We start from the raw sequence: 22,091 nt of genomic DNA, 5'->3' as shown, positions 1-22,091 counted from the left end.
CCTCTTGTTCATTCGCATTCGCTTTTTTGTTCTGGTTCGAGTACCATTTCCGTACACAGGATAAGTGAGCTACTGTCCAGCAGATGGAACAGGACCAAACCCGCGAGTTTCGCAGAACCTCATTGGTGCAAATGACGCACTCATAGTGACAGTTGTCGATGTCTTCGTGAATGCGGGTAGGAAGGTCAGACGCCGTAGATTTGGGTGCCTTTCTCGACGGAGCAGACCTGCTGGTGGAGGCAACAACGCCTCCCGAAGCACCGTTTCTGTTGACAGGAGTCTGCTGACCGGGTACAAATTCTGGAGCATCTACACTCAAGGAAGCAGGCGAACCCGAATTGCTGCTTGATGCTGCATCTGTTGTCAAGTGGCCCCCAAATGTACGCCGACCACCATGAGCTGCTCGCTGTCTAGGCTCACCACCACCTCGTTGTCTAGGCTCACCACCACCTCGTCTGGGATCACCACCACCGCCTCGTCTGGGATTTCTTGCCCCTCTGCATCCGCGTCCAGCGCCCTGGCCGTTTGCACTTGCAAGAGCGCCGGCATCATGGACTGCAGAATTCGGAGGTTGAACAGAGCCCGGGCCTGCGTTTCTGGTACATTTGAGGCATGTGAATTTTGTGGTCTCCTCTCCTGTGCTTGCGCCGCTCCCCGGCGTCGACCGCCACGACCTCTACCAGATCGACCACGGCCTGACTGCTGACCTGACTGCTGGCCGCCTTCCGTCATGATTGAGGGGACAGTTGAAGTGGTTGTTTGGGCCTCGGTCATTTACTATCCCGGAGTTTTGAAGTCAAGATGAACTTGGTTCAATGTGGCGAGTCTAGCGGCTGGATATGGTGACTTGGTCGCTCACGAGGGTTTGCGCTTTTTGAAATACAGCGGCTTCGGAGAGAGTGCAAAGAAAAAGTACTTAAGTAAGAAATGGGCGTAAAAGATGAGTGAGACGACACAAAGGCGTAGTGTAGTCAGTGACTGCTGAAGTGCAAAAGAAGCTGTTTTTAACAATCATGAAAAAGCCGTGCAAACGTGAGTTCTGCCCGGATGGACGTTCAATAACTCAAATCGTTCCTCCGTTGGGATGGGACCAATCAGAATCACATGAATTATGATTCACTTGCTATCATCGATGAGTTTTGGGACTGTCTGTGGCGACGGGGCTACATGTAAGCCTTTTTTTGTTCGCTGGTTGACTCACACTGCATCTAAGAATGGGAGTGGCCCAGCAGAACCCTGTACTTCGCCCTGGCTAAGGTTTTAGCGTTCTGTACATCTCCCGCCCACCCACTATTCGACTTATTCACTCTCCGCCTACTTAAGCATTGCCTCAACTTCACAGTCTACCTACCGATGTAGGTAGATGACATATCAATATTCTTCTATATAAAATAAGAGTCCAGAAGACGAGGTGCATTTATAGTAGGTTGTATAACCCTATTGGCAGTGGGAATGATTCATGTGTGATGCAGACATGGCACGACCACATCAACTCGGCACACATTACTAGCAACATGTATTGATCAAACAGCCACCCGAGCCAAGGCCACGACTTGAGTATGCGACAACAGTCCTTGAAGCAATTAATGTGATCTCATGCGTTTCTTCCGTATGTATACACGAGTTTTTGATTATCAATCTATGTTTAACCTCCTTTTTCTGGTCAACCTAGGACACGAAAGGGGCGGGGTATCTAGAAGCTTAGTCTTAGAAAACAGGATATACATAACTGCATGGCAGTCCTCCCCTAAACTCGTTGCATACCAAAGCACCCATCTGTTATTTGATGGTACCAAAGTCTTGACCATCCCATTATTCCTTTTGCAAGAGCGACGTCTAAATCAACCGCGCCTGGGCCATCCTAGAACTTTTCCTTTGCCTCGTCGCTAGCGGCATTGGACACAAAATTAGATATCGCCTCGAAATAGCCCTCTTCAAGTACACTCGAGTTATGGTCCCCGCCAGGTAGGGGTTTCCAGACCTTGGTCGGTGTAGTTGCTAATTCGAAGAGTTTGCGCATATGGGCCGGCCTAAGATATCGAGGGTTAGCGAAAGGCTTGATTTTGCCAAGAAGAAATAATGGTATGTATAGAACGCCTCGCTCAGCAAACATAAGTTGAAATCCTTGTCCGCGAGCGAACTCAGGTTTTGTGGATGGTTGTTTTGAGTCATCATGATACGACAGCAAAATGTATTGCAGAACGAAAGAACGAAAACCAAATTAAGAATAAATAACTTACGGAACAATCTCATCTTGTAAGCCGCTGAGAAACAAGATAGGCACCCTCGGTAATGGAGGGGATGACCGTTTCACTCGGCCAAACTTGGTGACACAGGTACGTCAAGTACTTGGCGGGCGGGATGACCGAAGGAATCAGGGATCGCATAGACAAGAATGTATTCTCCAGGATGAGACCGACAACATCACCCTTATTCTGGTTCTTGGAGACGAGCTTGATGCTAACAGCTCCTCCCAAGCTCTGGCCGTAGACGATGAGCTTGTGACTTCGTGTCTCGGCTCGGTCCCGCAAGTAGTCGAGAGCGGTCTGCGCATCCAGCATCAGGCCCTTCTCATCCGGTTCGCCTGTCGACAGGCCATAGCCGCGGTACTCCAGCATAAATACATTGCAGCCAATGTAGTTGATGATCATGCGGGCAATGGGTAGTCGGTGGCCGATGTTGCCGGCATTGCCGTGGAACATTATAATAGTACAATTCGAGAGTCGCCCGCCCCTGGGGCCGCGAATGTAGAAGGCTGAGAGCTTTTCGCCATCGTTTGTGGGAATTACTAGTTCTTCGAAGTCTTTGATGCCAAACTGGGACGGTCGTGGAACTTCAGTTCGGGCATTGGGGGGCATATGCGAAGGGTAGATCAGGGCCCTGCGAGTTTGCGGAAAGAGACGTTAGTCACTCATGTGATCCAGATCATTCGCACAATCTCGTGCGAGTAGGTGGTGGTGGGTTGAAACGGTGGTCAGCTGGAGTGATGCGGATGTCTTACTTTTGTTTGAAGTAGAGGAGCGACGTGAGAACAGCGGCAACGCCCTGTGCGACCTGTATTAGCTCGGTTGCGGCTCGGCATCGGTGGGAGATGGCGTGTCGCGTTCGCCGACAAGCTCTCGAGACACAAGACGACTTGAGCGAAGACCACGAAGTTTTATGTGAAGCTGTGGGCGACGACAGCGTCGGGGAGGTGTGAGGCATGGCATACTGTGGAAGCGAGAGCAGGGAGACGCATGTAAGAAGCCACGGTACTCAGCAATGAAACGGTCTGCTCCAGGTAGCTGGTCGTCGGACCTGCAGAGGACGGCGACGATGAAGGCGACATGACAGGTAGATCAGGGACGGTCGGGTCGGACAGGTGGGAATAGATATTGAGAGCGCAGCATCCAGGGTCAGAGGGTCAATGGCAGAGCCCGCTGTCTGGGGCGAGGCGGTGGACGTGATAGGAGTGTTGAGGGTGGATATGCACGGAGTAGGAATACCAAGTAGGGATAGCCGTGGGGTGGGATCGAGGACAAGACCGCTGGTTGGCCTTTGTCGAGTTTTGCGTGGGAGTTCATTGATTGAAGTTCAAGCAGCAGACAGGCAGTCCCCTCGCTCCCCCTGGGCGCAGCCCATACTGAAACCATGCACAATCTTTCTTGGTACGCCGCTACGACCTTTAACTGCCGACACCTGCCAATTGGCTCATATGGAGCGATTGAGCTCAACTGAGATTGAAACGTACACCATTGATGCACAGTAGCAACCTAAGTCCCAGCCCACAGCAAGTACTTTTACCTAGACGTGCCTAAGTAGGTAGACTTGGAAGCATATGTACGTACATACAGAATCATCACTCTTGGTGATTGATTGATGAGTTGCAAAACTAACCTACATCTAATAACATATGTGTTTCCTTTGATCCTTACCTTGTGCGTTTCACAAAACCTTGCAAGACCATTGCCAACAGAGGGTTTTCCTTCGAGTCTGGTTTGCTTCGATCATCAAGGTAGTGGGCGGTTCCTGTTACTCACTGTACAGCATCATTTTTGGTCGCTGGAGCTGAATCGCCATGCGTTCGTTCTGCTTGTGTTCTAGTGCCATTCGATGAGCTTGATTAAAAGGGGTGTCTACTGATACCTTGTATTGCATATATGTACTCCGGTGCTGTATGTATGCGTATGCTCCCGTCGCGCGTTTTCTGTGGAATATTGAGTATCTACCTAGTGACTGTGGGGAAGTGGTATCGTCCAGTCCCGTCTAATCCAAGGGGCAAGAAATCCCAAAGTAGAAACAATATATGCTAGTTCCGAACGGAGTAGATCGGAGGCTTGTATATTGAACTTATCCTGGCCTCTAGGTGCGTATTGTCTTTGACAGCTATGCTTCATCGTAATATTAGATAGTCTCGCCAGCTTCTATCCGCCGTGATCGTGGCGAGCCGGTTCCTAGTACAGATCCATTTGGCTAGCAGTAGGCCAAATGGATCTCGTGGGCTAAGAATAGTACATATCTATTGTTTCCAAAAGCCGAGGAAGACAATAAAGATCTACCTGATGGGCAAGAACCTCATATCCTCGTCACTATAGTCCCCAAACTTGATTAACGTCCACCCAATCTTGGCAGTGCCATCGTGGCTATAGTAGAGGTCTGGAGGTAGAGTTCGCATTAGAAAGTTGATCGGCTGTTATCCTGCATATAAGAAAGAGAAACACCAGGTCGGGGATCTCGAATCTCGTAAATGCCCTCGGACAATTCGTTCCGGGTCAATCAAGTACATAGTCTCACATAAGTCACTGGTCAGCCGGGCCTCTTGCTTTTGATAGACGCAAATATAAGTATCAAAGTTACCCAGTTACGACGACCAAAGAACGGTCCCCGGTCCGTTACCTGTGTGTAAAGAGCGTCTAACGACAAGCTGGTACGTTGAGAGTAATAAGGATATATGTATAAAAACTTGGTTCAGACACCGTGCCGAAAAGTGCACTGGGTCAATTCTGTAAGCGCTTAACGGCCCGCTGTCTTGAGTTCCAGACATTGCAGGTGGATTTTCTTGTTTCTAGCTCTTTTTCGTGATTAATGAGGGACGCGCTAAGATGCGGTACACGCCAGTGTAAATGACGTACGATCGCGTGCAAGTCTGCAGAGATATTCCGCTCTGCTCACGTCGCATTGCTTATACTTCGGGTTGTGAATTTACTAAGGCATGCTGTGTCACAGCAGCTCGCCATATACAGATTTATTGACTGCAGCAACAGGGATATGGAGGAGGTCAGAAGCAATGCGCCGCCCGCCACGCTTTAGCGCCGACCCAGCTTCACGGAACTCTCGTCTGATTGCAATCTAACCAACTCCGTATCTTCGAGCTAAGGTAGGTACAGCAGGTGGGTATTGAGATCATGCTGTACTGGACGGGCATCACATAAATATGAACGCCTACCAACTACACTTCATTACGCAAGGCGGCAAGACGGCAAGGCGGACGGGTATTTCAAGAGTCTGCTTGCAAGCCCGAGGCTCGGCCAACCCCGCCCAAGTCCTGCTTTGCCTGAATCGCAATTAAATTACGTTGGTGGAACTGGCGATGCGATGGCCATACTCGTAACCTGTCTTGATCCTGCCAGTCGGAACCGAGGGGTAGACGCGCCGCCTTTTGGAGCAAGGGGTATTGTGCCTGTCCTGTTGGTCAGCAATTAACTCTGCGACCTCATGCAGTTCATGCTTCAGATATCTGTCAGGGACGGCTCAGGGGTTGGAGGGATTGACATTCCTCCCGAACGTGCCTGGCCCAATTGGGCTTCACCATCCTCTTTCAGCCCTGGGCTGAGTTGCTGGGTCAAGTTTAGAGTTGGTGGCTTGGAGCACCAACTTGCAGGCTCCATCTCTATTCTTATGCTCATGGGTGGATGGATGACACTTTGGGGTTTGTGTCGTCTACAACGTAACGATCCTGCGGAAACTTCGGGGCCGCTACTAGTATGTATGTGATGAGAGAAAGGATTATGCGCCAGTTGAGTGCATTTTCATTCGTCCAATGTCATGGCTTATCCGATGCATCCATCAATGCAGTAATGCCGTTTGGACGTTGCGTTGTACTGTAGCTGAAATCAGGTTATGCGACAACAACAAACGAGTGTGTCTCTGGCCAGTCCGTCTCCCCACTACTGGCGGCAATCATGTGCCCTCATTGCTGCCATCAATCGGTCTTTAGCCTTGGAGACGGCATGTATAGAGTTGATCTCGTGCCTGCATTCGTGCAATTGAAGAAGGCGTATGTGGTTGATACACCAACGATATGTAAGACAATTGAGATCAACAAGAAACGAGAAACGGCAGCAGACCATCAAATGGTCTCGTGGAGTCCCTTACTACAGAAGCAAGTACATTAGCTAGTCCCCTCGTTCCCTTGTCCCTGGAGCTTGTGGGACTAGACACACCGCGGTATGTCGATTGCGTTCTATTTGAGGTTTTGACAGGTCATTTGACCAATAGCCGGATTGCTTCATCTGGCCCGGGGTTTGGCGTCTGTTTGGCTCCAGGAATGGTTTCCCAGGAGGGTGTCTGCTTATCGGGGCCATAGCAACGAACGGAAGAGAACGCATAATGCATCGGCGCCCAACGTTCAAACATCCACCCCCAAAGTCCAAAGCCGCCAAAAACCTGGGAAAAAATATCACTTTTCGGATTCACCAGTCCAATACCTTTCCACGTTTCTTGCTCCTCAACCCCACGGCGGCGGACACTCGAGATCCAAAGCAAGTCATTCCTGCTGCACATGCAGACAGAGGCTCCTCTTCTCCCCTTACCCCAGTTCCGCCCACGATCGCCCACTTCTCTCGGACCCCAGGATTATCAGAGCTCTGCCTCGCTGAGCCTGGATCTAACTTAGGGTTTTTCTAAAAACACTTCTGCAAACTATCCCATCACACCTCTCTCAGCCTCTGTTTCTCACTACGGCCCCCGCTACCTTCCGTTCTTCTGCCACTCTACGTGCTAAGGTTGCTTCACTGCCCGGCTAGTCACGAGAGTTTACGGGGAGCGGAATCCGTCAGCTTCACTGTGCCTGGTCTTCCTTGGCTATTCAGAAGCCCGTCTACCCTGAATCAACGTCCGGGATATATTCAAAAGTACACAGGCTCACTGGGAACCTTCATGCGATTAGCAGCCAGGACAACTCATCAGAAAATCGGCCTCTCTTGCTTCTAATTTTTCCTCTGTGGCCATTGTCCTGGAGTCCCGACAGCAACAGCCAAGAGAGCAGGCCGCGTTCGCTCCAATACCCCGGGCAATATCTGCAAACACCAAAAAAGAAACATCAACAAATCTACGGCCGTCCATTCACAACGAGCGACACGAAGGAGATTGTGTAGCGCTGCGCCAATCAGAGTCTCGACCTCCCTCGAGAGCGCATCATTCCTAGACCACCCCAAATCATGGTCTCATTTTCGTGTGAGGTAAGTTTCCCCCCCCTCCATTAACATCTAATCTTATTAAGAGCCCAGAAGTCTGAGCCTGACATCACGGACTGGGAACCCGCTACCCTAAAGTCACTTTACATGCCATCGCATCCATCTCGTCCACCAAGGCATTGCGCCACCCCCCCCCCATCCATTTCCTATTAATCCTTCGATGTGTTGTTATTTTGGGCACTGATCGCCCAGATAGCCCGTCCATCTGCTTTTTACCCACCTTTCGCATCATTCCGTCGCGTTGGTTGTCTCCCCCCTTTATTACACGCACACACACATCATCCCACTGTCGCAAGCAATCGAGCATCGGTTCTCCTTGCGCACCGTGTCTCCTGATCAGTTTCACCCCTCTGCCCCTCCAACCAGATGACACATCCATCCTTTTGAAACGGACGCCCAGTCCCATCCCATTATACACCCCCCCCCCCATACCCTCCTTTTACTACTAGTATCACTTGCATCCTGCGAACCATTCTCTTCTCGACTGCTGTTATTGTTGCACTGTACTACATTGCTATCGTCCATCTGTATAACCTAACGCTAACCCAACCCCAAAGTCGTGCGGCGACGTACTGACGAAGAAGAAACTCGACCCCATCGAAATCGTTGCTACGGTGCGACTTTCACATGTATTGATTGCATGGTCTACTTCCCCGGCACTGAGTATCGATCGCATACAGTAAGTCGGACAGCTTCATTGGCGGGTGCGAGATACTGATTCGGTAAATAGACCTGTATGAGTGAAGAGCAAAAGTACCAAGGCGCCCTTTACAAACCCAAGAAACAGAAATATAATCAACCAGACAACCCGCCCGCAGCTTTCGAGGAGTACCAACCCGCGAAAATGCAGAAGCAGGCCTACGTCGAAGACGTCACTGAGGAATATGAGGCGTACCGCGACTATGACAGCGACGATGACACCAGGTCGACGGCTGATCTGCCCCCAGAGGCTCCTACTCCACCCCCAGCAGTTGATGAATTGAATGTGTTTGACTTCCTCGTGGATGCCACACCCAATGCTTCGAGACTGGAGTTGCCGTCGAAGAATGATAGCCAGCAACTTGTCAAGTTCAAGTCGGATGCAGAGGAATACATTGACCCCGCGGGTTATATGGTCGACGAGGACATGGTCCACTACGGCGCAGGACCTATCCCGGCGCAAGTCCAGTTCGAGACGCCTATCCCGAAGGCGGAACGGAGGAGGACCAAAGATGGCGAGATCAAGAAGGACAAGAAGCGCAAGCGCTTGCACATTGATACCAATAGCCCCTTGGCTATCGAAAATGGGCCTGCCGATCAAGTGATGACCAATGCACCCGAGTTGCACACGGGTCTGACTGGTGGCCTCAACCGTATGATGCGTCCGGTATTCCCGCCATCGCCCGATTACTCGGGTGGAGACGGCGGTGACCACTCGCCAGCCAGCCCGATCAAGAAATCAAAGTCTAAATCGAAAACCAGCCGTACGGAGACACTGGGCAATAACTTGAAGGCTCTGGTTTCGGGTACATCCAAGTTGACGAAGGTTTCAAAGAAAAGGAAGAACTCGTCGGAACGAAAGGAGAAGAAGAAGCACCATCACCATCATTCCGACACTGAAAAGGCCCCCAAGCTGATCGAATTCCGACCAACAACTGCTGATGGAAAAGAGCCGGATGGACAGCTCATAGTGTACAAGCCTCGATCAGAACTATTTTTGAGTATGTGCACGAAGGGACCGGATAGCGAGCGTGGCTACAGCATCAACAAGGCTTTGAAGCGCTTCCATCGCGAGCGATCCTCGTCGGGCACAAGCCTTGGCAGGTCGTCGGAAGAGAAGGAGCTCTGGCGGTCGCTACGTATGCGACGCAATGAGCGAGGCGAGATCGTTCTGTTCTCGGTTTGAGGCCTTGGGCCCCCGTGCATTGAAAAGGGACAGGCGGCGTTGATTGGTTTGGATTGAGATTTATGATACCATGGCTCAGGGCCACATGGAGCTGCCTTGTTGCGGCTTTCCTACGCGACTTTTACTACTACTACTACTATAACGATGTCGGGAAAACTACCTGCTCTGCAGCTGGACTTTGGGGCTTGAAAAAGAGCATATGGCGGGGTGGCATGTATCGGTAGCATATGGTTGGGTTTGGAGGGCCGATCCGGAACCGATCTGGCGAGAGGTAATGGGCAGGACATATTTGATTCTGAAACGTGTCTTGATAGCTATTCTTGTTAGCCATGGGCTCTGGTGTTCGGACTTGACTTTTGGCTTGACTTTGGTCAGGGTAATAGAGTATTGTCCCACATGGGGAAAGATCAACCATGACTTCTTCTTCCTCCTCGACATGAGTGTATGCGTGTGTCGATACATCTTACTTCCGCTTGTCTGCTCAAGAGTGCGGCGAGGTCTAACCCGCCCCTTCGAGTTGACTACCGCATATGAAATGTGTGCCTTGTCGGGTAAGAATACTGGTATTTCAATTATGGCCTCAAATGCCCAGCCGCTAAGCCGCAGATCGTGAGTCCCCTCTAAACGGGATTGTTTGTATATCGCGCCTCAATATTCTCCTTTCATCATATAACTAATTAAAAGCATGCGATTCTGGCCTAGCTTACCTGCTGAAATAGGTCCCTAAAAGAAATATGAAGCATTCGCATCGATCAGATCGAAAGTGGTTGCATGTCGATGACTTCCGTGCCGGCGCTTCCAACTTTATATTCGTGTTGCTATTATAAGCAGCAACAATTTTCCAATTCCTCGTCTTTATTGTATACACATGTAGTCATCCTCACCCACTCATGGAATCGGGTTACCAGCCTCCCGGCGCATCGCCGCGTCGTGCCGGGTAGCTGATGTGAGGCCGTAGCCCCCCGAGGCTCTCGTTTTCTGAGGCCAATAGATGTATCGCGTCTGTGAGGACAGAGGCGAGCTCCCCGCCACGCCTTTCGCGGTCGGCGTCGACTCGGCCTCCAATTTGGGAGGCCAATATCGGCATACACTCCACTACGAGCAAATGATAATAGAAAAAAGGAGAGAGGGGGCAGAGAGAAGAGGAAAATAGGACTCCTGCGCAAATGTGAGGACGCACAGTCGACACATTTTGCCTGCCGGGGAGTGGCTGCTGCAGGCAAGGCTTATCATCTGCTAGAGTTAGGCGGAAGCGGGTAAGGTGATGCTGTCTCAAGCAGAATATTTCCAAAGATGTACCCGAGGTAAGGACCAAGCTTACGAAAGTAACACCATCAAACCAGTCAATCCAATGAGATACCTCAATTCCTGTGCAATAGCCTACCTCATCCCATGATTTGGGATGTTTCTGCTGCAGGTGCGCCTCTTCCGGACCTCAACTCGCCACAACACTTTGTTTTGGGCCGATGGACTGCGTTTCGCACAAAATATGGCCTCCCTCTCCATTTACTTCACCCAGGTAAGATGAGACTGAGGAGGAGTGCAGTTTTCGGTTCAGGCGGAGGCTATTTATGGGAAAAGGCGGAAGGACTGTATGCCAGATTTGTGTATAAGAAGAGTTGCATCCTCAGTAGAACACCTGCCGCAACAACAACTGTGTTCTGATACGCATAGATAAGATCTGCAGGCTTCTCAGGTACCCCTGTGTTCTATAAGCTCCCGCCTCCAAAGTACTGCTGCTCCTCATAATCGCCTCCTACCACGTCATCTACCTTCGAGACCAACATGGCATCAGAAAGGTATTGGGCCAATTCATCATCTATGCCTCCCGAAACAAGCTAATACCGATGGTCAGTCTGCAACGTCAACAACAGAAACAGCACAAAGATACCCAGTACATACCTGTTCCGCGGAACTCGAGCCATGGCCCATCACCCATGAGCAACCACAGCGGTTTGAGCCCCATGGAGCGGTGGCAGGTCGAATCGTCCAGGGACCAGCCATGGCACGCCCTCTCAGCTGTCCAGGGAACCACGTCGTTCGCCTGCGAAGAAGACAAAACCAAAACGGGGTTCTAGCCACAAAGCGTCTGCTTGCTCCAAGACTTGAGATGCCAAGTTAAGATTCGAACATAATGCTTTTAATATTGGTCCATCATACCTGGGTGGCATCGTCAAGCCGCCTTTCAACTCATGTCATGTTCTTCTAGGAATAGTGGACAAACCTAGGCATGACAATGACATTCAAATTCTTATGTATATTTCTCCGCTGGTCTCTCAACCTTGCATAGTCGGCCATGGGAAAGTAGGGACACGTTTTGGCTTCCTTTTCTCTAGTATGGTATTGGTTTTGTCAAGTTCTGGAAGATAGTATATGGCCTCACACCCTGGTTATCTCCATCGGCGGGGATCATCTGTATAATCTTTAGCGAATGTTTCCATTCATTACCGGCACCATGGGATTCATGGTAATTCATATATTTTTCGTGGCAAGAGCAGACCAGACTTTGATTGGCGCCAAATATTGACACTGATGCAATGGGCTCGAGTGCCACGCTGAAGTTCAGACGAATATGGAATCGTGGTTGAGGAACGAGAATTGGCTGTCAACTACAATACTACACTGAAGGACAAGGGAGATCATCATCACAGCAAACCAACCCACAAGCGAACAAGGGTCGTCGAGCCCAGCCAGCCCAGCTACAAAGCAAATTGCACACCCAAACTTCATCCATTGAACTAGCGGAAGAGAGAATATTCGTAGAAATCCCAAAGGACCCCCCATTCAGTCATTGGCATCCAATACGGCGAGACTGACCCCTCAAGCTCAACTCCTAATCGCTGCCCACTGGGACCAACCTCCCGACGACCAAGTACTTGCTCTCGAAGCGCTCCTCCCAGCCGCGCAGGCTCTCCATCTCCTCGGTCCCGAGGCCGTCGAGCGTGTCGAGGGGCCCGTCGAGGCCCTCGGTGAGCATCTCGCGGTCGAAGCTGTGGCAGGCGAGGCCACGGCTGGCGTCGCGGCCGGCGAAGTTCTCGTAGGGCCCGCCGGGTCCGTAGAAGTTGCGGCCCGACGTCACATCGAAGACGCGGCCCCGCACAGCGAGGTAGACGGGCTGGCCGTCGAGCCCGTTGTTGGGCAGCAGCGTGCGCGGCGTGTACGTCTTGAAGACGGTGGCGGGCGGCTCGCGCGGCAGCTTCGTCGGCGCGCCCGGCTTGTAGAGCAGGTAGGTGGTGTAGGCCGTCAGGATGACGAGGATGATGTTGAGCGGGGTCACGAAGCCGGTGCTGCAGTGGGTGATAAGTGTTAGCGCGCGACGCTTCTCGGCATTTTATTGTACGGAGCTGGGAACGGAGTCGGGGGTTGAGGGGTTGGAGGGCTGGGAGAGGATGGAACGTACTATGCGGTCGCTTCACGGACGGCCTCGTGGTGGGCTAGATGCTGGTCCACGTAATCCATGTTGATGTCGTGCCTGGCAGGCCGCTACTCTTGAGATTGCTGAAGGAAAAATCGAGGTTATCAACTTTGAAAGTCAAGTTTGGGGATTGCGGGATCTAGCTTGAGGTAGTCAGATTCGAAGAGCTTCGGCCGGAGAACGTAGGGTCAGACAGTGACGGAAGCTCCGGATCAGTGGTCAATACTCCGCTTCAGTAAGTGCCACATAAAATGTATTGCTGCCGTTCATAGCAGCACCATCTGCCCGGAAAGAAGAAACAAGCGCATACATGTTTACATCGACTTTTCACGGCCCAGGTCGCAACCACTGCCGGTTAGCAAATGTTTATAAACGCCTTGGCTATACCTACCCTATGTGGACGTGTCTGGCATCCGGTAGCTGGCGTTGCTTTCGCGCAATTGCATTACGGTGTTTGCTGTAGCAAAGCGCTGCGTCCTCTGAGCTACGCAACCTCGAGTTTCGAGTTTCACCTTAATACGTACCGAATTACTGGTGAGCTGTACAACCAATAACGGTGCAAACTCAAAGATACACATGCAACACAAGCTTGTTTGTTATAATCGTTGCACATGTACGGCAAGGCGAAATCCAAGCAATCGAGTGTGGATTTTGGATGTTCAGTTATAAGAAGAGTAATATTCCAAGTAATTGTTTGATCATGAATTGATGTCTTTCAATGGCTTGAGGCTTAAGGGGGGTCCGGTTGCTTGATCCCCTATTTTTAAGATTCCCCACGTGCGGCGGCATGCGACGTTCTACGACTATAATTCCCATTAGTAGATGGTAAGTACATGTAGATGTACATGGCAGCATCATGTAATAAGAATCAAATTGGATCAACGAACGAAGCAGTCAAGAGAAGCTCAGGTTGTCTTAGCGCAGCCAGAAGTACGGTGAGCAGTAAGCGTTCCTCATTGGTAGCCGTTGCCTGCTCTTGGCTTGGTACTTGAGGTAACTAAAAAAGATGGATATTTACCTACCTACTCATGTGCAATTTTCGGTATTGATGGCAGCCTAGGAAGCCGGGCAGCCTTTTCTCTATCCATGTCTTCCTTGAACGCAATACCGACATTGCTGTATTGTTATTGTGGTTTTGCTTCATGATAGCTTCCAGCTCTCTCTTTTCTTCTTTTTGGCCCAATGGTGCGATCAGGCTAGAACCGCCACGCCAATTGCATTTCCTTCCCCAGAGTCAGCTCGCGGGTGCGGCTCTCCGATATCCAAGCTCCCCTAAAGCCGTCCCGATGATGCTGCGACGCCTCATTCGCCCGGCGCGCCGACTTCCCTGGGTCTATATCCTTCCTGTGCTCGGCCTCTGCTTAATTGAAGTCCTCATCCATCGATCGAAATACAGTGTCCCGCTGCCGGCGCGCGAGCTCGACGAGCCCTTCTTCAAGGGATGCCAGGAGCCCGACGTCAACCATCCGCGCGAGAATGCCGTCATGGTCATGCTGGCGCGCAACTCCGAGCGCATCGCGGCCAACAAGACCATCACGAGCATCGAAAAGGCCTTCAACAAGTGGTTCAAAATACCCTTACGTTTTCATGAACGATGAGCCCTGGAACGCCAAGTTTATCGAGACGCTAAACAAGACCGCCGGCGGTAGAGCCACGTTCGAGGTCATCCCCAAAGAGCAGTGGACCTTCCCGCCGGGAATGGATGAGAAGGCGGCGAAACAGAGTATGAAAGAGCAAGGGCAGCGGGGATTACCACATGCTGGTAGCGAAGGCTACCATCACATGTGCCGCTTCTACTCTGGGTAAGCACAACCTCTCGCGAAATCGCTCTGGTGGTCCCCTTACAACAGCATGCTGACCGTTGCCTCGTAGCAAATTCTACCAATTAGAAGCTCTCAAGAAGTACAAGTGGTACTGGCGACTCGAACCGGACGTCGACTTCACTTGCGCCATCACCTACGACCCCTTCGTACACATGGCCAAGAACAACAAAAAGTACGGTTTCACAATCGCGCTCTGGGAGGTGGGCACAACATGCCCCTCCTTATTCCGCGACATCGCCAACTGGAAGGAGTTACACAACCTCCCGAGCAACAACCTTTGGAAGGCGACGGTCCAGGCGAGCTGGATACCGTACCCCTTCCGACAAATGCTGGCATATTTCATGCCGCATACTGATCGCTTCGGCGATGTATGGAGTTTGTGCCACTACTGGAGTAACTTCGAGATCGCCGATATGGATTTCTTCCGCAGTAAAGGGTACCAGGACCTCTTCGAATACTTGGATAGTAAAGGGGGCTTCTATTTCGAGAGGGTAAGTCACAGCCAGCTCTCTTCCCCATCGTGTTCCCGAGCTCTGTTGCTAACATACGATTTCTTCAGTGGCGATGCCGCAGTCCACGCTCTGGCCGTAGCTCTCTTCTTGGACCCGTCGCAAGTTCACCATTTTGAAGATTTTGGGTATCGGCATGATTTGCTTTACCAGTGCCCTGCCAACGCTCCCGATCTCCAGCTGACCGAGGCCGAAATCTTGTTTGGCAATAAGCCGTACTGGCCAGAGAGGTTGGGCGGTGTGGGATGTAGGTGTCAGTGCGACGGGGACAAGCCGCGAAATTATGGTGGCTACTGTCTGAACAAGCTCAAGCAGCCGAATACCCGGGCGCGGCCCTGGCTGACCTGGTTCCTGTAGAGGAGCGAATGTTATTCAATGCATCTGTACCGGCTTCGTTGTACCGATTTATGACGCGGTACAGGGAAGCTCACGATATCACCATCATAGAATCTGACAAGCCCCATAGATGGGATTTTTGTATTTAACGAACTTTGGTGCCGAGTGGGCATTGAATATATGATACCTGAATAGCCAACCCCTGAATATTGGATATCCTGACCAACCAGCCCAGCTCTAGTCTAAAATACAATGATAAACGCCGAGGCAATGCATTCGTTCCACGTTTCGAATCGATCCCGCCGCTCTAGATACATCACGTTTTCAGAACCTCCCTTCACCTGCGCCGTTCCATTAGAACATCGTAGCTCTCCCCGCCCACGTTATTTCCCCTCCAGTGGCGAAGGACAGCAGCCCACTAATCGTCGTCCTCATCATCGTCTTTGAAATGGTAATCGCCCAGCAGAATGTCGTCGGGCGCCACACCCAGCGTGACCTGATTCCGGATCCATTCGGTCTCGACGCGGAAGAAGATCCAGATCCAGCGGCGCAGCACCTCGAGGAACTCAATGACGAAGAGAGAGCTCTCGAAGTCGGAGATATGGTCGAGATGCGCGCTCATCTTCAAGGTCCACGTGCAGCGAAGCGTCAGGTCCAGGGCAATCACGGCGTAGTACAGGGCGGGCGGGCCCACGACGAGGCGCCGGCGGAGCCCGAAAGGCTGGTCGGGCGCATTGCGCTGGTGGGTGTTGTTGAACAGCGTCAGGTCCCAATCCTTGGCCACGTCCCAGTAGAAACTGTACAGGCTGTTCACGAGGCACGCGCAGAACCACGCCCGGTATAGACCCGGGGACGGCCCCAGGTTCCTCTGCAGCGCGGCCAGGGTGATGACGGGGAACGCCGTGAAGTACTTGAGCGCGTTGGCGAGGTGCTGGCCGCCCCAGCCCGTCGCGGCGGTCTGGGGCCCCCGCGCGACTCGGCCGTACTCGATCAGACACTGGCGCAGCCGAATTAGGGAGGGCACGGCCATGACGAGGGGCACGAAGAAGGCGCCACCGCAGTTGCGGTCCGGACGCGCCGTGGCCGAGCCGTCGGTGCGGAAGAACATGCACATGGCGACGTAGAGGTCGCCGAAGACGCGGGCGTAGCTGGTGAGCACATCGGCCAGCAGGATGTCGCCGAACTTGCCGTCCTTGGCCTCGGCGATGCTGCCGACGCTCACGCGCTTCAGGGTGGTGAGGAAGCGGCCGCGGCCCGCGTTGGACAGGTTCTGGAGGGGCGCCAGGAAGACGCCGATCAGCACGACCAGGTAGGTCAGGGGCAGCCAGTCCCAGCGCAGCACGGCGGCCGGGTCGCGCCGCGTGAAGACCCAGAAGACCAGCAGCGAGAAGGCGTAGACGAGCGAGAGGATGGTGGCGAGGCGGTAGGTCGAGAGGTGGTGAGGCGGGTGGTGCGGCGACGTGCGCCCCGGGTAGCGGATGAGCGCCGGGACATCGACCTTGACGAGGTAGAGGTAGTGAAGGTTGGCGCCCCAGGCCCAAACGGCTGCATGTATCAAGAATGCGTCAGTAATCTATCTGTCTGCGCAACTTGGGGAACAGTGGTGAGTAGCGTGAGGGCGTGTACCTACCGAAAACGATGATGAAGGCGACACGATACGGCAGGGAAAGGTTAGGCTGAAGGAGTCGAGCTCCGGCTCGACGGCTGGATCACCGTCCATGTTCTAGAGGTCACCGGGGACGGGGCATCGAGTCGCGACCAGTTGGGAACCTATTTGAAGAGAAGAGAAGAAACGAGCCGTAGACTGTTGCGGTTGGGCTGTACCAGAAAAGACTGAAAGGTGAATCCAGATAAATCTGCAGTAACGTAAAGTAGCTAATCTGTGCCTCAATCTGTCCGATCCGATTGAAATTTAGGGGGTTCAGTGGTACGTCACTAAGATGACAACTAATCGTAACCCCTGCGGTCCGCTAAAAATGACCTGTCAAGGGAGGACCCATGTCGCGTACTGCTACCTTAGGCGTTAGTGGGTTCAATGTTAGGTACAGCAGCAGCTGAAAGTGCGCGCCGCCGAGGTCCAAACATGATTCAATCGAACTTCTTCTCGGTTCATCAACCAACATCCATCGCGGTTGACCAGTTCCGGCGACAATGACCCTCCATGATTACTTCTAATCTATACGCAGCTGCTTGAGGCTTCCAGAGTGCTTATTGACTCAGCTGTCAATATCCGCGTCCATCAACCAATGTTATTCGCTACTTGAAACACTCACTTCACAGCACTCCGATCGGCCATGGCAACCCCGACTGGTAGCACGATGAGTACAGCTGGCGCGACCTTGGCGGCATCGCCGTACCCGTTGGCATTTGCCCCCAGACATTATCAGATCGCACCAAAAAGATGCCTACTTCCAAGGCGTCATCACGAACCAGCTGACCGATCTTCACCGCCGCCTCCTCGGAGCCCGCTCGGCGCATGCCTGGAGCACCGAGTCCCGCACCATCGCCGACCTGCTCTACCTGTGTCTCACAACACTGCTCGGCAACCGAACGTTGGGGGAAGAGTATTGCGACTGGTGCAGGTCGAAGGCAAGACTGGCGCGCTTCCAGCCTTATCGAAACGAGCAGCCTACATCGCAGGGAGCATCCTCATACCCTACGGCCTTGCGAAGGCGTTGCCCGGAATACGCGCCAGAATCAGAGCGAGGTTGGAGAGGAACTTGGCGCGCATGACAGCGCAGGGCCCCAAGAATCTCCAGTCATGGAGCTATCGGTTTCAGTCGTATGTGCTGATGCACCTCTCGTCTATAACAAGTCCAGCACCGGTGCATGCTGTAAGCTTGGCGCTGTTCTACTTCAGCGGATCGTACTATGAGCTGGCCAAGCGCATCGCCGGCTTGCGATACATATTCACCCGCAAAGTGGGCGAGTCGTCAGATCGGGCCGGGTACGAACTGCTGGGCGTTTTACTCGTCATTCAGTTTGCGGTTCAGGGGTACCTGCACGTACGGTCCACCTTGTCAAATAGAGAGGGCGCGCAGGCACGCGAGCGCAGCGTGTTCGGCGACGCGAATGTCTCGCTCGACGAGCACGCCTACAGCAGCAACAATGCGTTGCTGACCGCGCTGGGGACCCCCGGTGCGCCTCAGACGTACCTCAATATCGGCACTGCGACGCATACCCCTGTCCTGAAAGAACCCCGCTATAATCTAGAGCAAGAAAAGACTCTGGGCTGGATCAAGGGGGCGCAACAGCGAAAGTGTACTCTGTGCCTAGAGGAGCTTAAGGATCCCTCGGCTACCCAGTGTGGACATGTTTTCTGCTGGGAGTGTATCGGGGACTGGGTAAGGGAGAAGCCGGAGTGTCCACTTTGTCGGCGCGAATGTCTGGTTCAGCATATTCTGCCTCTAAGGGCAGTATGAGCCGAGTATTTAGTCTCAGCTGGCACCAGAAAACATTGTCTCTCCGTATTGGCGGGATGAGTATCACTTGCTGGGGATTAGAAGTGCAGTATGAGAGTGCTGTAAAGTAAGATTTGAATGCAGCTCCGATTTCAGGCGCATAATCAAACTCCAACTTCGTAATGAATACGTTTTCTTCTACTCTATAGTACCTATATAAGAAGACTGCCGCTACAACCCGAGTACTTAGGCAGCTCGTAAGGGGCTAGCCGTAGGACATACATCCAAGCAAATGCACCATCAACCATAGATTTGTTATAACCTCATTCCTTCACCTAGGCACTGGCTGTCTGCTCTAAGGGGAACGACTCGTAACATTTAGAATAAAGGGGAGGGAGATGGGGGGAACACCCGAGTCGTGCCACTGATACTGACGTGCAAGAACTTTGACTGCATCTCATATCACAGGGTGATGCGGTCCTCAGTAAGGGACACTACCTGCCGGGCAAACATGGTCTTAGGCAGTGAAGGATCTTTAAAGGCAAGCTTCGATTGCTCCGCCGCCGCTCTTCCTCTGGTCAGCATCTCCTCCTGGTACAACTCCATGGACGAGGATATCGTGCTACGGCTCGAATCTGGCAACGCCGTTAGGGTCTTGCCAAGACTCAATGCGTCTTTTATAGCATGAACGGCGCCCTGAGCCAGGAAGGGGGTCATAGCATCTATGCAGAGAGGTTGTGTTAGTACGCCACGCAATACTATAAATTTGGGAGTCCAGTCTACACTCACGTGCTGCGTCACCCAGTATAGTGACTCGCCCTATGGGAAGGCTGTCCAAGAGAATCGTCACCAGGCGCAGAGAGGAGGTACTTTGATGTCTTCCAGTTTCGCTCGCTCGACCATGCAGCGGAACTGCGGCGGCAGGTTCTGCGTGGCCTGCAGCGCGAAGTTGCGGATCTCCTCGGCCGTCATGGAATGCGTCCAGTGGTCGTCCCGGGGGGCGTCCTCGTCGGGCCAAGCCAGATGGAAGTAGTAGTCGGCGGACTTGCCGTCGGGCGCCACCTTGTCCAGCCCGACGAAGTAGCGGTAGTAGACGCCGTCGGGGCCCTGCAGGACGACCATGTAGGCCGAGTGGCCCAGGGCGAGCTGCTCCACCATCTCCTCGCCCTCCAGCCGCAGGTTCGAGGTGAAAATGGAGATGGGGTCGTACCTGGAACTGGTCCTTGCCCTTCAGCATGTGCTTCCGAACTAACGATTCAACCCGGTCAGCATCATTTCTGTAACACTCCAGCAGCACCGTCATTGGCCCCATGGATCCGAGGAATCTTACCGATGCTTTTCACTCCGTCGGCGCCGACGAGTAAATCGCCCGTGGCTGAGGTTCCGTCCCGGAACCGAACCGAGACCTTGTCATCGTTCTCCTCGACCTGCACGGCCTGCTTGCCATTCTGCACAGGTAGGTTGTGCAACAACCAGTCGCGGAGACGGTGACGGTTCGCTCTTATAACCTCTACGTTGCCGTCTTCTCGGTAGTCGTCCCGGTAGCCCCTCTTGTCCATGGATACCTCGGGTTGGTAGAATGCAAACTCGAACCCAAGCTTCAGGGGTGGAGATGAGTGAGCTCGTTATGCGGGGGCATGTCATCCGGCATAGCGGCGAAGAACTCGGGCAGGATTCTAAGCTCTCGCAATATCAGTCATTATGTTTTGCTGACTCAAGAAGGCCAAGCAAGTGAGTACTAACGCATGGAGCGCAACTGCCCAGCCCTCGGGCCGCGCATAGCGACTCTCGGATCTTTCGAAGATCTCAAACGAGACCCCATGCTTCCGCAGGACCTGGCCAAGGACGAGGCCCCCTATGCCAGCACCCACAATCAGCACATGCGGAGAAGATGGAGCTGTATTCATTTTGTTTGTGCGTGTAGTACTCTGAAGATGTTGTAGTGATAGTCACCGACAGAGCCATTCTCATCACTGCGTCACGTCCCATATATGCATTTATATACTTGGATTTTTCTTACCTACCTTATAACGTACAATACTATGCAATGAATTATTGGGCTTCACCTCTTCCTTGCCTCCGGCACCCCCCCCACCCCACCGCTCCGTTTAGATGTGACCGTTTTGTCAGCCTCACGCAGGGCGAGTCGGCGCTTCCATGCATTCCGAACGCCTACGAAGCCAAAGGGGACTGCAACATCGCAAGGTGGTGAAGACGCGAAGTCGCGAGCCCCGAGTACATATAGACGGATGTCGGACGGTAGTTGTAGGCAGAGCGCATGCATAGTACATACCCTTGTGTCAAAAGGGGCTCCTCATTGGAGCACGGTACCTGGTCTCCAAGCTGACTAATGCCGGTCTAGAATGCGTGACTTGCACCGCATAATGATCAGCGGCACAAAGCTTGTAGCTTGTAAGGCCATAAGCCTCAATGTGTCATAGTGCGACGGCAGTCATGGTGAGCTGGAAGGACACCTGCTGCGCAACTCCCGGTGAGTCGGTGCCGAGCTGGACGCCACTTCTCCAGATCTGCGTAGTTCTCATATGACAAGGGACTGCCTGCACATCTTACCCAGCGACCCCGACTTGCAGGTTCACAAATCGTTGGCGAATGACTAGAGTTGGCGATGGAAGATGGGAAGATGGATTGGTTGAGAAGAGCAGTATATTAGGTGGTAACTACTCCTATACTAAATACAGAATTACTGAAAGGGGTACCCAAAATAATATAATCGGCATAGTGAAGTCGGAGGGTATTGGTAATTATTGATTCCCGGGAATCAGGCTGCCGATTTCCATACTCCAGATCCTCCCGGATGACTACATGCGGCTCGTAAAAATCTCCGAACTCGACGCGTTGATCATCCAGGGCGCTATACGCCATCCCTACGCACACTCGGGGCCAAGCTGAAGTTGGGTTTCGGGTAATAAAGGCGACTGGCCCTTAGACAAAGAGACCAATCAAGGGTCCGGGAAGGTGAATTTGATGTCACTTTGCGGCGTATTGGGTTCGTTGGCTGGGAGTGGACACGCTATATCGACAAGACAAGCAATGCCAATGTGCCTATCCGAGGCCATCGACTGCATGTTGTTGTATCAATGCCTTTCTCGTACACCTGACCAATCATGCTGCTCCGACCCGAAGCTTGGTGCTCCAGCGTGGTACAGTGAGGCAGGAAATACCGACACCGATGTCAGACAGGCGGGCTTTTGGTCGAATTAGAGCTCCCGCGGCCGCGCGTTCCAACGGGCATCGTATGTGTTGTCTG

The 22,091-nt window shown here is 52.6% G+C and overlaps 9 protein-coding genes across 9 annotated transcripts; 3 read left to right on the top strand and 6 right to left on the bottom strand.

Annotated features, from left to right (window-relative positions):
• Window positions 1–363: 363 nt before the first annotated feature.
• Window positions 364–732, bottom strand: PG994_010605 (uncharacterized protein; the record flags this gene model as incomplete). The annotated part of the gene is made up of 1 exon (XM_066862014.1): window positions 364–732. One exon carries the CDS (start codon window positions 730–732, stop codon window positions 364–366), a length of 369 nt encoding a protein of 122 aa, XP_066711124.1.
• Window positions 733–1,861: 1,129 nt separating this feature from the next.
• PG994_010604 (uncharacterized protein) lies at window positions 1,862–3,328 on the bottom strand (the record flags this gene model as incomplete). Its single annotated transcript, XM_066862013.1, has 4 exons — window positions 1,862–2,056; window positions 2,274–2,880; window positions 3,002–3,045; window positions 3,212–3,328. The coding sequence occupies 4 exons, from the start codon at window positions 3,326–3,328 to the stop codon at window positions 1,862–1,864; spliced, it is 963 nt and encodes a 320-aa protein (XP_066711123.1).
• A 4,766-nt stretch (window positions 3,329–8,094) lies between these two features.
• PG994_010603 (uncharacterized protein) lies at window positions 8,095–9,339 on the top strand (the record flags this gene model as incomplete). Its single annotated transcript, XM_066862012.1, has 2 exons — window positions 8,095–8,133; window positions 8,185–9,339. The coding sequence occupies 2 exons, from the start codon at window positions 8,095–8,097 to the stop codon at window positions 9,337–9,339; spliced, it is 1,194 nt and encodes a 397-aa protein (XP_066711122.1).
• Window positions 9,340–12,172: 2,833 nt separating this feature from the next.
• PG994_010602 (uncharacterized protein) lies at window positions 12,173–12,798 on the bottom strand (the record flags this gene model as incomplete). Its single annotated transcript, XM_066862011.1, has 2 exons — window positions 12,173–12,626; window positions 12,740–12,798. 2 exons carry the CDS (start codon window positions 12,796–12,798, stop codon window positions 12,173–12,175), a joined length of 513 nt encoding a protein of 170 aa, XP_066711121.1.
• A 1,245-nt stretch (window positions 12,799–14,043) lies between these two features.
• PG994_010601 (glycosyltransferase family 15 protein) lies at window positions 14,044–15,443 on the top strand (the record flags this gene model as incomplete). Its single annotated transcript, XM_066862010.1, has 4 exons — window positions 14,044–14,315; window positions 14,404–14,556; window positions 14,627–15,013; window positions 15,137–15,443. The coding sequence occupies 4 exons, from the start codon at window positions 14,044–14,046 to the stop codon at window positions 15,441–15,443; spliced, it is 1,119 nt and encodes a 372-aa protein (XP_066711120.1).
• A 397-nt stretch (window positions 15,444–15,840) lies between these two features.
• PG994_010600 (uncharacterized protein) lies at window positions 15,841–17,142 on the bottom strand (the record flags this gene model as incomplete). Its single annotated transcript, XM_066862009.1, has 2 exons — window positions 15,841–16,967; window positions 17,049–17,142. The coding sequence occupies 2 exons, from the start codon at window positions 17,140–17,142 to the stop codon at window positions 15,841–15,843; spliced, it is 1,221 nt and encodes a 406-aa protein (XP_066711119.1).
• A 598-nt stretch (window positions 17,143–17,740) lies between these two features.
• On the top strand, window positions 17,741–18,844 carry PG994_010599 (uncharacterized protein; the record flags this gene model as incomplete). The annotated part of the gene is made up of 1 exon (XM_066862008.1): window positions 17,741–18,844. One exon carries the CDS (start codon window positions 17,741–17,743, stop codon window positions 18,842–18,844), a length of 1,104 nt encoding a protein of 367 aa, XP_066711118.1.
• A 441-nt stretch (window positions 18,845–19,285) lies between these two features.
• PG994_010598 (monooxygenase) lies at window positions 19,286–20,382 on the bottom strand (the record flags this gene model as incomplete). The annotated part of the gene is made up of 4 exons (XM_066862007.1): window positions 19,286–19,615; window positions 19,694–20,033; window positions 20,085–20,100; window positions 20,154–20,382. 4 exons carry the CDS (start codon window positions 20,380–20,382, stop codon window positions 19,286–19,288), a joined length of 915 nt encoding a protein of 304 aa, XP_066711117.1.
• Window positions 20,383–20,423: 41 nt separating this feature from the next.
• On the bottom strand, window positions 20,424–20,730 carry PG994_010597 (monooxygenase; the record flags this gene model as incomplete). Its single annotated transcript, XM_066862006.1, has 2 exons — window positions 20,424–20,499; window positions 20,567–20,730. 2 exons carry the CDS (start codon window positions 20,728–20,730, stop codon window positions 20,424–20,426), a joined length of 240 nt encoding a protein of 79 aa, XP_066711116.1.
• Window positions 20,731–22,091: the final 1,361 nt, after the last annotated feature.

This window comes from Apiospora phragmitis (assembly GCF_038363925.1).
Source record: "Apiospora phragmitis strain CBS 135458 chromosome Unknown utg000010l:1.0-9815664.0:1.0-9183399.0, whole genome shotgun sequence".
NCBI lineage: Eukaryota > Fungi > Ascomycota > Sordariomycetes > Amphisphaeriales > Apiosporaceae > Apiospora > Apiospora phragmitis.
Note: the sequence above shows the minus strand (reverse complement) of the source record. Positions and strands in the feature narration are given on the sequence as shown.